General features: G+C 42.5%; 1 protein-coding gene across 1 annotated transcript in view; it reads right to left on the bottom strand.

Annotated features, from left to right (window-relative positions):
* Window positions 1-1,751: 1,751 nt before the first annotated feature.
* LOC106570772 (regulating synaptic membrane exocytosis protein 2) overlaps window positions 1,752-13,526 on the bottom strand; it is a gene marked incomplete at its 3' end in the record, with an annotated part of 112,168 nt that continues 100,393 nt past the window's right edge. Inside the window, exons 14-16 of the mRNA XM_045693721.1 lie at window positions 8,689-8,792; window positions 8,069-8,101; window positions 1,752-2,185 (exon numbers count right to left, since the gene is read on the bottom strand). Coding sequence (XP_045549677.1) covers window positions 1,752-2,185; window positions 8,069-8,101; window positions 8,689-8,792 — 571 coding nt within the window. The remainder of the gene's footprint in view (window positions 2,186-8,068; window positions 8,102-8,688; window positions 8,793-13,526) is intronic.

The raw sequence follows: 13,526 nt of genomic DNA, 5'->3' as shown, positions 1-13,526 counted from the left end.
TGGATCGTGTCCCTGAGCTAACAAGGTAAACATCTGTCATTCTGCCCCTGAACAAGGCAGTTAACCCACTGTTCCCTGGTAGGCTGTCTTTGTAAATAAGAATTTGTTCTTAACTGACTTGCCTAGTTAAATAAAGGTTTTTAAAAAGCTTGGTGACTTTCAACCTGGCACTGTCATAGGATGCCGCTAGAGCTGCCCCGGGCAACTGTAAATGCTGTTGTTGTGAAATGTCTAGGAGCAACAACAGCTCAGCCGCAAAGCGGTAGGCCACACAAGCTCACAGAACGGGACTGCTGAGTGCTGAAGAGCGTAATCGTCTGTCCTCAGTTGCAATACTCACTACTGAATTCCAAACTGCCTCTAGAAGCAATGTCAGCACAAGAACTGTTTGTCGGGGTGTTTCATGAAATGGGTTTCCATGGCCGAGCAGCCGCACACAAGCCTAAGATTGCCAAGTGTCGGCTGGAGTGATGTAAAGCTCGCCGTCATTGTACTCTGGAGCAGTGGAAACGATTTCTCTGGAGTGATGATTCACGCTTCACAATCTGGCAGTCCGACAGTCGAATCTGGGTTTGGCGGATGCCAGGAGAACGCTACCTGCCCCAATATACTGTATAGAGCAGACTGTAAAGTTAGGTGGAGGAGGAATAATAATGGTCTGGGGCTGTTTTTCATGGTTCGGGCTATGTTCCTTAGTTCCATTGAAGGGAAATCATTACGCTACAGCATCAATGACATTCTAGACGATTATGTGCTTCCAACTTAGTGTCAACAGTATGGGGAAGGCCCCTTCCTGTTTCAGCATGACCGTGCACAAAGCGAGGTCCATACAGAAACAGTTTGTCGAAATCGGTGTGGAAGAACTTGACTGGCCTGCACAGAGCCCTGACCTCAACCCCATCAAACACCTTTGGGATGAAGTGGAACGCCAACTGCGAGCCAGGCCTAATCTCCCAACATCAATGCCCAACCGCACTAATGCTCTTGTGGCTGAATGGAAGCAAGTCTGCAGCAATGTTCCACCATCTAGTGGAAAGCCTTCCCAGAAGACTGGAGGCTGTTATAGCAGCAAAAGAGGGACCAACTTCCTATTAATGCCCATGATCTTGGAATGAGATGTGCAGATGTCCACATACTTTTGGTCATGTAGTGTAAGATACACAAGCTAACAATGTGTACACAGTCCGATCTTTACGGTATTTATCAGCTAGCAAACCACTTGAAACACTACCTAAAGCTTTATGCATAATTTATAAACCATCAACCTTCAAACAGAAAACCACACAGCATCACACAAAGCTGCACTCCCCACACTTGCCTTTTCTCGTACCCCCAGGTGTGCTCCTCCCATTACTGACTGTAGACTGGCTTCTCTCAGTGTCTTCCAGGTTGTGGGAAAGACACCGTCACATTATTGAGGAGGATGAGAGAAGACAACACAGACAGTCACATTACTGAGGAGGATGAGACAAGACGACACAGAATGTCTAAGTAATACATCAGAACACATCGAGGAAACAGACATTCTTATCATGAGTTAAGAAGAGTTGTAGGGAGGTTCTGTGAGGTACAGCATAGTTAATGCCAACTACAGACAACAGATTAAATGAGTGAGACACACCTGGCTCAGTAGTCTGTGGTGGAGGCACAGGGTTTGAGGCTGGAGTTGTGGCTGGTGTTGGCTCTGGGGCTGGAGGAGAGGTTACGACAGAGGCAGGGCCTGGGGCAGGGGCTGGGGCAGGGGCTGGGGAAGGGGCTGGCTCTGGGGAAGGGGCTGGAGGAGAGGTTACGATTGGGGCAGGTGCTGGGGCTGGAGGAGAGGTTACTGCTGGGGCAGGGGCTGGAGGAGAAGCTACTGCTGGGGTTGTGGCTGGAGGAGAGGTTACAACAGGGGCTGGGGCAGGGGCTGGAGGATAAGCTACGGCTGGGGTTGTGGCTGGAGGAGAGGTTACAACAGGGGCTGGGGAAGGGGCTGGGGGCTGGACAGGGGGAGGACCTTGATACTGAGCAGGGGGTGGGCCTTGGTAATATACAGGGGGCTGGTTTTGGTACTGTACAGGGGCAGATAGTTGGCGTATGAGAGGTTGTGGAGGATGTTGATGGACAGGAATTGATGGCTGGTGTTGGAGAGGGGAGGGGACTCGGTAGTGGACAGGGTGAGGTGTTTGATACGCCATCGGTCCTCCTGTTGGGGGCGTGGCCAAGGATGTCAGATGGTTTGAAAAGAAAAGAGAAGGACCACAAAGCACCACAATGAGCAGAAAGAAAGATGGCTCAATGCAAAGAAAGATGGCTCAAAGAAAAGAAAAATAGCTCAATGCAAAGAGACATATCTTCTATCTTCTATTACTGCTGGTATCTGCTGCTCTTACAGCTGCTATCCACTAGCTGCTGCTGCAAACTATCTACTGCTATCTACTATCTGCTGCTATCTACTATCTGCTGCTAACTACTATCTGCTGCTATCTAATACCTGCTGCTGTTTACTATCTGCTTCTAATTGTATCTGCTGCTATCTACCATCTGCTGCTATTACGGCTACTAACTAGTTTCTGATGCTATTACTACTGCTAACTACTATCTGCTGCTATCTAATACCTGCTGCTGTTTACCGTCTGCTGCTAACTACTCTCCACTACTATCTAATACCTGCTGCTGTTTACTATCTGCTGCTAACTACTATCTGCTGCTAACTACTATCTACTGCTATCTACTATCTACTGCTATCTACTATCTGCTGCTATCTACTATCTGCTGCTATCTACTCTCTGCTGCTATCTACTCTCTGCTGCTATTACTGCTACTAACTAGTTTCTGATGCTATTACTGCTGCGAACTACTATCCACTACTATCTACTATCTGCTGCTGTTTACTATCTGCTTCTAATGATATCTACTATATCTACAACCTGCTGCTTTCTACTCAGCTGCTAACTACTATCTGCTGATATTACTGCTGCTAACTACTCTCCACTACTATCTAATACCTGCTGCTGTTTACTATCTGCTGCTAACTACTATCTGCTGCTAACTACTATCTACTGCTATCTACTATCTACTGCTATCTACTATCTGCTGCTATCTAATACCTGCTGCTATCTAATACCTGCTGCTGTTTACTATCTGCTTCTAATAGTATCTGCTGCTATCTACTATCTGCTGCTATCTACTATCTGCTGCTATCTAATACCTGCTGCTGTTTACTATCTGCTTCTAATAGTATCTGCTGCTATCTACTATCTGCTGCTATCTACTATCTGCTGCTATCTAATACCTGCTGCTGTTTACTATCTGCTTCTAATAGTATCTGCTGCTATCTACTATCAGCTGCTTTCTACTCAGCTGCTATCGACTATCTGCTGCTGTCTATTATATGCTGCTATCTACTATCCACTACTATCTAATACCTGCTGCTGTTTACTATCTGCTTCTAATAGTATCTGCTGCTGTCTAGTATATCTACTATCTGCTGCTTTCTACTCAGCTGCTATCGACTATCTACTGATATTACTACTGCTAACTACTATCTGCTGATATTACTGCTGCTATCTACTATCTGCTGCTATCTAATACCTGCTGCTGTATACTATCTGCTGATATCTACTATACCTACTATCTGCTGATATTACTACTGCTAACTACTCTCTGCTGCTATCTAATACCTGCTGCTGTTTACTATCTGCTGCTATCTACTACCTGCTGCTGTTTACTATCTGCTGCTATCTACTACCTGCTGCTGTTTACTATCTGCTGCTATCTACTATATCTACTCTCTGCTTCTAATACTATCTAATGATATCAACTATATCTACTATCAGCTGCTTTCTACTCAGCTGCTATCGACTATCTGCTGATATTACTGCTGCTAACTACTATCTGCTGCTATCTAATACCTGCTGCTGTTTACTATCTGCTTCTGATAATATCTAATGATATCTACTATATCTACAACCTGCTGCTTTCTACTCAGCTGCTATCGACTATCTGCTGCTGTCTATTATATGTTGCTATCTACTATTTGCTGCTATCTTCTAACTGCTTCTATTGCTGCTGCTGTCTACTATCTGCTGTTATTACTGCTGCTATCTACTTTGTGCTGCTATTATTGCTGCTATCTACTATATGCTGATATCTGCTATCTACAATATGCTGTTATTACTAATGTTATCTATCTACTATATACTGATATCTGCTATCTACAATATGCTGATATCTGCTATCTACAATATGCTGATATCTATCTACTGCTAACTACTATACGCTGATATCTACTATATACTGCTATCTACTATATGCTGATATCTATCTACTGTTAACTACTATATGCTGATATCTATCTACAATATACTGCTAACTACTATATGCTGATATCTGCTAACTACTATATGCTGATATCTATCTACTGTTAACTACTATATGCTGATATCTACTATATACTGTTAACTACTATATGCTGATATCTGCTATCTACAATATGCTGTTATTACTGCTGATATCTACTATATACTGCTAACTACTATATGCTGATATCTACTATATACTGTTAACTACTATATGCTGATATCTGCTATCTACAATGTGTTGTTATTACTGCTGTTATCTACTATATGCTGATATCTACTATATACTGTTAACTACTATATGCTGATATCTGCTATCTACAATATGCTGTTATTACTGCTGATATCTATGTACTGTTAACTACTATATGCTGATATCTACTATATACTGTTAACTACTATATGCTGATATCTGCTACCTACAATATGCTGTTATTACTGCTGATATCTATATACTGTTAACTACTATATGCTGATATCTGCTATCTACAATATGCTGTTATTACTGCTGATATCTATATACTGCTATCTACTATACTGTTAACTACTATATGCTGATATCTGCTACCTACAATATGCTGTTATTACTGCTGATATCTACTACATACTGTTAACTACTATATGCTGATAACTACTATATACTGCTAACTACTATATGCTGATATCTATCTACTATATACTGCTAACTACTATATGCTGATATCTACTATATACTGCTAACTACTATATGCTGATATCTATCTACTGCTAACTACTATATGCTGATATCTATCTACTATATACTGCTAACTACTATATGCTGATATGTGCTATCTACAATATGTTGTTATTACTGCTGATATCTATATACTGTTGACTACTATATGCTGATATCTATATACTATATACTGCTATCTACTATATGCTGATATCTGTTAACTACTATATGCTGATATCTATCTACTACATACTGCTAACTACTATATGTTGTTATCTATCTACTGTTAACTACTACATGCTGATATCTATCTACTGTTAACTACTATATGCTGATATCTATATACTGCTAACTACTACATGCTGATATCTATCTACTGCCGCTGCTATCTACTATCTGTTGTTATCACTGCTGTATCTACTATCTGCTGCTATACACTATCTGGGGTGGCAGGTAGCCTAGTGGTTAGAGCGTTGGGCCAGTAACCAAAAGGTTGCTAGATCGAATCCCCGAGCTGACAAGGTTCTGCCCCTGAACAAGGCAGTTAACCCACTGTCATTGAAAATAAGAATTTCTTCTTAACTGACTTGCCTGGTTAAATAAAGGGTAAAATATATATATATCTCTTCTGCTTTCTGCTGCTATTACAGCTGCTATCTACGATCTGCTGCTATTACTGCTACTAACTAGTGCCTGATGCTATTACTACTGCTATCTACTATTTCTGCTGCTATTACAGCTGCTATCTACTATCTGCTGCTATCTACTATCTGCTGCTATTACTGCTACTAACTAGTGCCTGATGCTATTACTACTGCTGACTACTCTCTGCTGCTATTTAATATCTGTTGCAATTACTGCTGCTATGTAATACCTGCTGCTGTATAACATCTGCTTTTAATACTATCTGCTGCTATCTACTATATCTACTATCTGCTTCTTTCTACTCAGCTGCTATCGACTATCTGCTGGTATCACAATCTGCTGCTATTCACTATCTGATGCCATTACTGCTGTTATTTAATGTCTGCTGCTGTCTACTATCAGCTGCAATTAATGATGGTACAGTGGATCTTCCTGTAAAGGTTGCGTCATACTGCAGCACACCTTGCGAGCTGCCACAGAATTCTATGGCACGTTATTTAATTGTCAGCCATTGTTGCCATTAATGCTAGTTTGACCACCAGAGGGCATCTTTGAGAAGCATTTGATAGTCTTCACTGTTGGCTGTACTAGAGAATTTAAAAAAAATTGTAAGAACATAGTATATTGGGATTGATTATAAGAAATGTAGCTTAATTAATTTGATTAATATTATGGTGTTTCTATTCCAAGAAAAATTAAAAACGAAACACTCAGGGTTTCCATTAGGAAAATATGGCGCTGTACAACGTGACGGTCGGGAGTAGGCTACAGTACTAAGAACATAAAATGTTCACACCCTAATTGTAGTCTAACCAATACCCAAATGGAGATTCAGTGAAAATAAAAATCTCATTGATTTATCAAGACCAGTCCCCATGCTTGTCTCAGAGTAGTGCAAAACGGTGCTAAAATAGTTGTAGGCTATTGCGTCTAACTTCAATATGCTCTTTAAATAAATAAGACCTACACCACTTTTAACAGCACGTTACTCAACACTAGTGAGACTCATGTCGCCTACGGTAGGCCTACAGTATATCGAACAATATGACGTGACTCTCCGCCAATAATTACATATAGAGGACTGGAGGATATTTCCGTAATTCAGGGATATTTATTCCCATAGTAATTCGTTAGGGATCCATAACTAAAAAAACGTCGGCATTTTGAAAGAGTATTTTTATCATGATTTTAAAGATGCAGAATTAATGGGTCAAGTCTCGAACACCGAAATACCTGCAAAGCAGTCATCAAGGCAAAGGGTGGCTACCTTGAAGAATCTCAAATATAAAATATATTTTGGTTACTACATGATTCCATATGTGTTATTTCACAGTTTTGATGTCTTCCTTATTATTCTACAATGTAGAAAATAGTAAAAATATTGAAAAACCCTTTAATGAGTTGGTGTGTCCAAACTTTTGACTGGTACTGTACTGTATCTACTGTAACATAGCATATCTACTGTAAAATAGCATATCTACTCCAAAATAGCATATCTACTGTAAATCACTGTGGTCCAGAGAATACAACAGAACTATGAGCTTGGACTAAACAGATCCAAATCAAAACATTGACACAAAACACAATGCCATATCAACAACACAACCCCATCTGCAAACATGGGCACTATGTATCAGCTATGGGTTTGTTTCTGAGTGGCCATTATGAGAAATTACAGCAGAGGTGGGTAAACTTTTTCGTTCGAGGGCAACATCGGGATTGAATGGCCTCGTGGCCATGATCCGGCCCAAGGGCCGTACTTTGCCCACCCCTGCTGTAATGGCTATGAGGACCAAGACATTACAGTGACTGTATAGAGACAGGGACCTGAGTGGCCATATAAGGACCAAGACATTACAGTGACTGTATAGAGAAAGGGACCTGAGTGGCCATATGAGGACCAAGACATTACAGTGACTGTATAGAGACAGGCAACAGGAAGGGGAAAGCACAGGGCCCAACGGACACCAGCTAACAAACCAGCTAACAGTAATGACATATGAGGAGACATGGACTTGGCCTTGTTAGGGACTGCTCTGTAGAACTAGGGGCCAGACTAGCAGGTACAGAACATGACAGACTAGGAGACATGGACTCCGCCTTGTTAGGGACTGCTCTTCAGAATTAGGGGCCAGACTAGCAGGTACAGACCATGACAGACTAGGAGACATGGACTTGGCCTTGTTAGGGACTGCTCTTCAGAACTAGGGGCCAGACTAGCAGGTACAGAACATGACAGACTAGGAGACATGGACTTGGCCTTGTTAGGGACTGCTCTTCAGAACTAGGGGCCAGACTAGCAGGTACAGAACATGACAGACTAGGAGACATGGACTTGGCCTTGTAAGAGACTGCTCTACTACTCTCCAGACTAGCAGGTACAGACCTTGATAAGAATTATTCATCTCCTCTCCATCTTCTGGGCAACAAGAAAGGGAACCAGGCTGTGATGTTATGTCACAATATACACAAATGTAATTTCATTGACATTTCTATTTTGTCAGATGGTCTAGTAGTGGTTATAACATGGTCTAGCAGTGACTTCTACTACATGGTAGTAACATGGTCTAGCAGTGACTACTACTACATGGTTATAACATGGTCTAGCAGTGACTTCTACTACATGGTAGTAACATGGTCTAGTAGTGACTTCTAGTACATGGTAGTAACATGGTCTAGTAGTGACTTCTACTACATGGTAGTAACATGGTCTAGTAGTGACTTCTACTACATGGTAGTAACATGGTCTAGCAGTGACTTCTACTACATGGTTATAACATGGTCTAGTAGTGACTTCTAGTACATGGTAGTAACATGGTCTAGCAGTTATTTATATTGTACAGTATGTTGATGGGAAAGACACTGTCTGACTTGAGATATTGGAGAGAAACACTTCACTGACAAACTTTGAAGAGCAGAATGTTGTGGATGCAGAGAAGTTGTATTTTCTCTCCACAGAAAGTCTTGATGAAGTAACATCCTTGCAGAGAAAGCTGGTTTACTCACTTCGATCCAGCGAGCCCTTGGGTGGGACGTTGGGTAGCTGTCGTCCTCTTTGATGAGACACTGGGGAACCGGTTGTGCTGGTTTGGACCAAGTAAGTGTTCATCCTGTTGGACAGAGAGGTGTTAGTCCTGGACCTAAGGTTTGTCGTTATGGGAGAGGCTGCTTCTCTGGTCTCTCCTCCACCTGTTACGGGGTCTGAGCAGCAGAAGCCTCCCACCATTAGCTCTGACAAATTGAAAACCCTAGTCATTGGCGACTCCATTGCCCGCAGTATTAAACTTAAAAATAATAATCCAGCGATCATAATCTGTTTACCAGGGGGCAGGGCTACCGACATATAGTCTAATCTGAAGAGGGTGCTGGCTAAGGCTAAAACTGGCGAGTGTAGAGAGTATAGAGATATTATTATCCACGTCGGCACCAACGATGTTAGGATGAAACAGTCAGAGATCACCAAGCACAACATAGCTTCAGCGTGTAAATTAGCTAGAAAGATTTGTCGGCATCAAGTAATTATCTCTGGCCCTCTCCCAGTTAGGGGGAGTGATGAGCTCCATAGCAGAGTCACACAACTCAATCGCTGGTTGAAAACTGTTTTCTGCCCTTAGGAAAAGGGGACTCATCCACAAACAGGACCAAGCCTGGCCTGCTGAGGAGTGACGGACTCCATCCTAGCTGGAGGGGTGCTCTCATCATATCTATCAACATAGACAGGGCTCTAACTCGTCTAGCTCCACAATGAGATAGGGTGCAGGTCAGGCAGCAGGCTGTTAGCCAGCCTGCCAGCTTAGTGGAGCCTGCGACTAGCATAGTCAGTGTAGTCAGCTCAGCTATCCCCATTGAGACCATGTCTGTGCCTCGATCTAGGTTGGGCAAAACTAAACATGGCGGTGTTCGCTTTAGCAATCTCACTAGAATAAAGACCTCCTCCATTCCTGTAATTATTGAAAGAGATTGTGATATCTCACATCTCAAAATAGGGCTACTTGGCCTTCCGAGTGGCGCAGTGGTCTAAGGCACTGCATCACTGTGCTACTAGAGATCCTGGTTCGTGTCCAGGCTCTGTCGGAGCCGGCCGCGACCGGGAGACCCATGGGGCAGTGCACAATTGGCCCAGCGTTGTCCGGGTTAGGGGAGGGTTTGGCCAACATGGATGTTCTTGTCCCATCTAGTGACTCTTGTGGTGGGCCAGGTGAAATGCACGCTGACACGCTTGCCAGCTGTACAGTGTTTCCGCCGACACATTGGTGCAGCTGGCTTCAGGGTTAAGCGGACGTTGTGTCAAGAAGCGGTTTCCGTTTTATAACATTTTCAAATTTTGGTCATTTCTCACCTGTCCCGGATTATACCACAGGAGGGTGAATGGAATCATATTGCAAATGTAACAAACATCACCAATCACGACGTGGCCTTTTCTCCTAAATGGAAAAGACTTTGAAGACGAAACTTGGTGAGCATTGGTTTGGCATAATGGGCAGTTGGCCCCGAACAAGATGGAGTCGAGGCCTCAACGCTTTTTGAGTTAAGGCCATTTTTCTGGGTTTAAGGTCAAACATGAAAATAAAGCGCTAATTTCACCGCTTCACGTCAAAGTACATGAGCCTACGGTGTCAGGAAAAAAAGAACCAGACATCTATCTATCGTCATTTAAGAGAAATCGTACAATGTCAAATTGGTGATATTCAAAAAAAATAGTTTTTTTTCAAAGAAAGTTACAGATCCAGTTGCAGCGTGTTCAGATGAATCTGTTAAGGCAGGTTTCGGAGCTCTGTGAGATTTCTGTGATTTTCTGAAACAACACACACTCGTTCAACCCTCTGTAAATTAGTCAGTTCTTAACGTAAAGACTTAAAACTCAATATTAAATAAGAGCCTAACCCAAGGAGGATATGTGTTCACTTTCAGCTTCCTGTGTCAACCAGAAGTGCCTTAAAATGGTGTCATAGTGGCTGTTTTGAAGGGTTAAAAAGGTCAGATCTTTCCACAACTTCATATGTGTGATTAGGCAACCCTCATGAACTGTAAATCAGTCATTTCTCCAAACAGATGTCAAAGAAAAGCTCACACACACACACACACACACACACACACACACACACACACACACACACACACACACACACACACACACACACACACACACACACAGCAAGGATGGAGTGAGAGAGTGTGGTGCTTAATGTTTTTTCCTTATAATCCTGGACTATCGAACCACCATGTTATTATGTTTGCAATTCCAACAAATAATCTGGTCAGACCCCCACCAAGGATCATCAAAGTCGTGCTATGATATTTTGGACAAACCAAAGATTCCTAGATGCCATTCCAGACTCCCTCCTCCTACCCAAGGACGATGAATTACAAAAATTGGTTAACAACCTAACTGAGGAACTAAATTTAACCTTGTGTAATACCTTAGATGCAGTCTCACCCCTAAAGACAAAAAAAAAACATTTGTCACAAGAAACTAGCTCCCTGGTATCCAGAAAATACCCAAGCACTGAAGCAAGCTTTCAGAAAGTTGGAACGGAAATGGTGCTCCACCAAACTGGAAGTCTTCCGATTAGCTTGGAAAGACAGTACCGTGCAGAATCGAAGAGCCCTCACCGCTGCTTGATCATCCTATTTTTCCAACCTAATTGAGGAGAATAAGAACAATCCAAAATACATTTCTGATACTGTAGCAAAGCTAACTAAAAAGCAGCATTCCCCAAGAGAGGATGGCTTTCACTTCAGCAGTGATGAATGTATGAACTTCTTTGACGAAAAGATCACGATCATTAGAAAGCAAATTATGGACTCCTCTTTGAATCTGAATATTTCTCCAAAGCTCAGTTGTCCTGAGTCTACACAACACTGTCAGGACCTAGGATCAATGGAGACACTCAAGTTTTTTAATCCTATATCTCTTGACACATTCATAAAAATAGTCATGGCCTCTAAAGCTTCAAGCTGCATACTGGACCCTATTCCAACTAAACTACTGAAAGAGCTGCTTCCTGTGCTCGGCCCTCCTATGTCGAACATAATAAACGGTTCCCTATCCACAGGATCCAATCCAAACTCACTAAAAGTGGCACTAATAAAGGCTCTCTTGAAAAAGCCAAACCTTGACCCAGAAAATGTAAAAAACTATTGGCCTATATCGAATCTTCCATTCCTCGCAAAAATGTTAGAAAAAGCTGTTGCGCAACAACTCACTGCCTTCCTGAAGATAAACAATGTATAGGAAATGCTTCAGTCTGGTTTTAGCCCCATCGTAGCACTGAGACTACACTTGTGAAGGTGGTAAATTACCTTTTAATGGCATCAGACCAAGACTGCATATGTCCTCGTGCTCCTAGACCTTAGTTCTGCTTTTGACACCATCGATCAGCACATTCTTTTGGAGAGATTGGAAACCCAAATTGGTCTACACGAACAAGTTCGGGCCTAGCTTAGATCTTATCTGTCGGAAAGATATCAGTTTGTCTCTTGATGGTTTGTCGGCTGACAAATCAATTGAACGTTTCGGTGTTCCCACCAGGTTCCATTTTAGGACCACTATTGTTTTCACTACATATTTTAGCTCTTGGTGATGTCATTCGGAAACATAATGTTAACTTTCACTGCTATGCGGATGATGACTCAGTTGGTAGAGCATGGTGTGTGCAACGCCAGGGTTGTGGGTTGGATTCCCACGGGGGGTCAGTACAATTTTTTATTTTTTTTTAAATGCATGAAATGAAATGTATGCATTCACTACTGTAAGTCGCTCTGGATAAGAGCGTCTGCTAAATGACTAAAATGTAAATCTGCAACGCTGTTCCTCAACCCTGGGGCCCGTCAGGGGTACGTGCTTAGTCCCCCCTGTACGTCCTGTTAACCCACGGCTGTGTGGCCAAGCATGACTCCAACACCATCATTAAGTTTGCTGCTGACGACACAAGAGTGGCACGCCTGATCACTGACAACTATGAGGAGGTCAGCGACCTGGCTAGGTGGTGCCAGGAAAACAACCTCGCTCTTAATATGAGCATGACAAAGGAGCTGATCTAGAATATAGGAAAAGGAGGGCCGAACAGGTCCCACTCATATCAATGTGACTGAAGTGGAGTGTGTTGAGAGTTTCAAGTTCCTTGGTGTCCACATCACCAACAAATTATCATGGTCCAAACACACCAAGACAGTTGTAAAGAGGGCACGACAACACATTTTCCCCCTCAGGAGACTGAAAAGATTTGACATAGGTCCCCAGATCCTCAAAAAGTTATACAGCTGCACCATCGAGAGCATCCTGCTTGGTTGCACCACCGCCTGGTATGGCAATTGCTCGGCAACTGCTATGGCAACTGCTCGGCATCACTGGGGCCAAGCTTCCTGACATCAAGGACCTATGTACTAGTCGGTGTCAGGGGAAAGCCCCAAAAATTGTCAGAGACCTCAGTCACCCAAGTCATAGACTGTTCTCTCTGCTGCCGCACGGCAAGCGGTACCGGAGCGCCAAGTCTAGAACAAAAAGGCTCATTAACATATTTTACCCCCAAGCCATAAGACTGCTGAACAACTGTTTTTTACCTTAGTTTATTTAGTAAATATTTTGCGCTGCATTTTTGGTTAAGGGCTTGTAATTTAGCATTTCACGGTAAGGTCAACACCTGTTGTATTCCTGCTCATGTGACAAATAAAAATGTATTTGGTTAGATTGATGAGGGGAAATAAACAATTTATTCCATTTTAGCATAAGGCTGTAACGTAACAAAATGTTGAAAAAGTGAAGGGGTCTAAATACTTACACTCAAATAGTATTTGGTAGCATTGCCTTTCAATTGTTTAACTCGGGTCAAATACTTTGGGTA

Source organism: Salmo salar, chromosome ssa14 (genome assembly GCF_905237065.1).
Source record: "Salmo salar chromosome ssa14, Ssal_v3.1, whole genome shotgun sequence".
In the NCBI taxonomy this organism is placed as follows: domain Eukaryota; kingdom Metazoa; phylum Chordata; class Actinopteri; order Salmoniformes; family Salmonidae; genus Salmo; species Salmo salar.
Note: the sequence above shows the minus strand (reverse complement) of the source record. Positions and strands in the feature narration are given on the sequence as shown.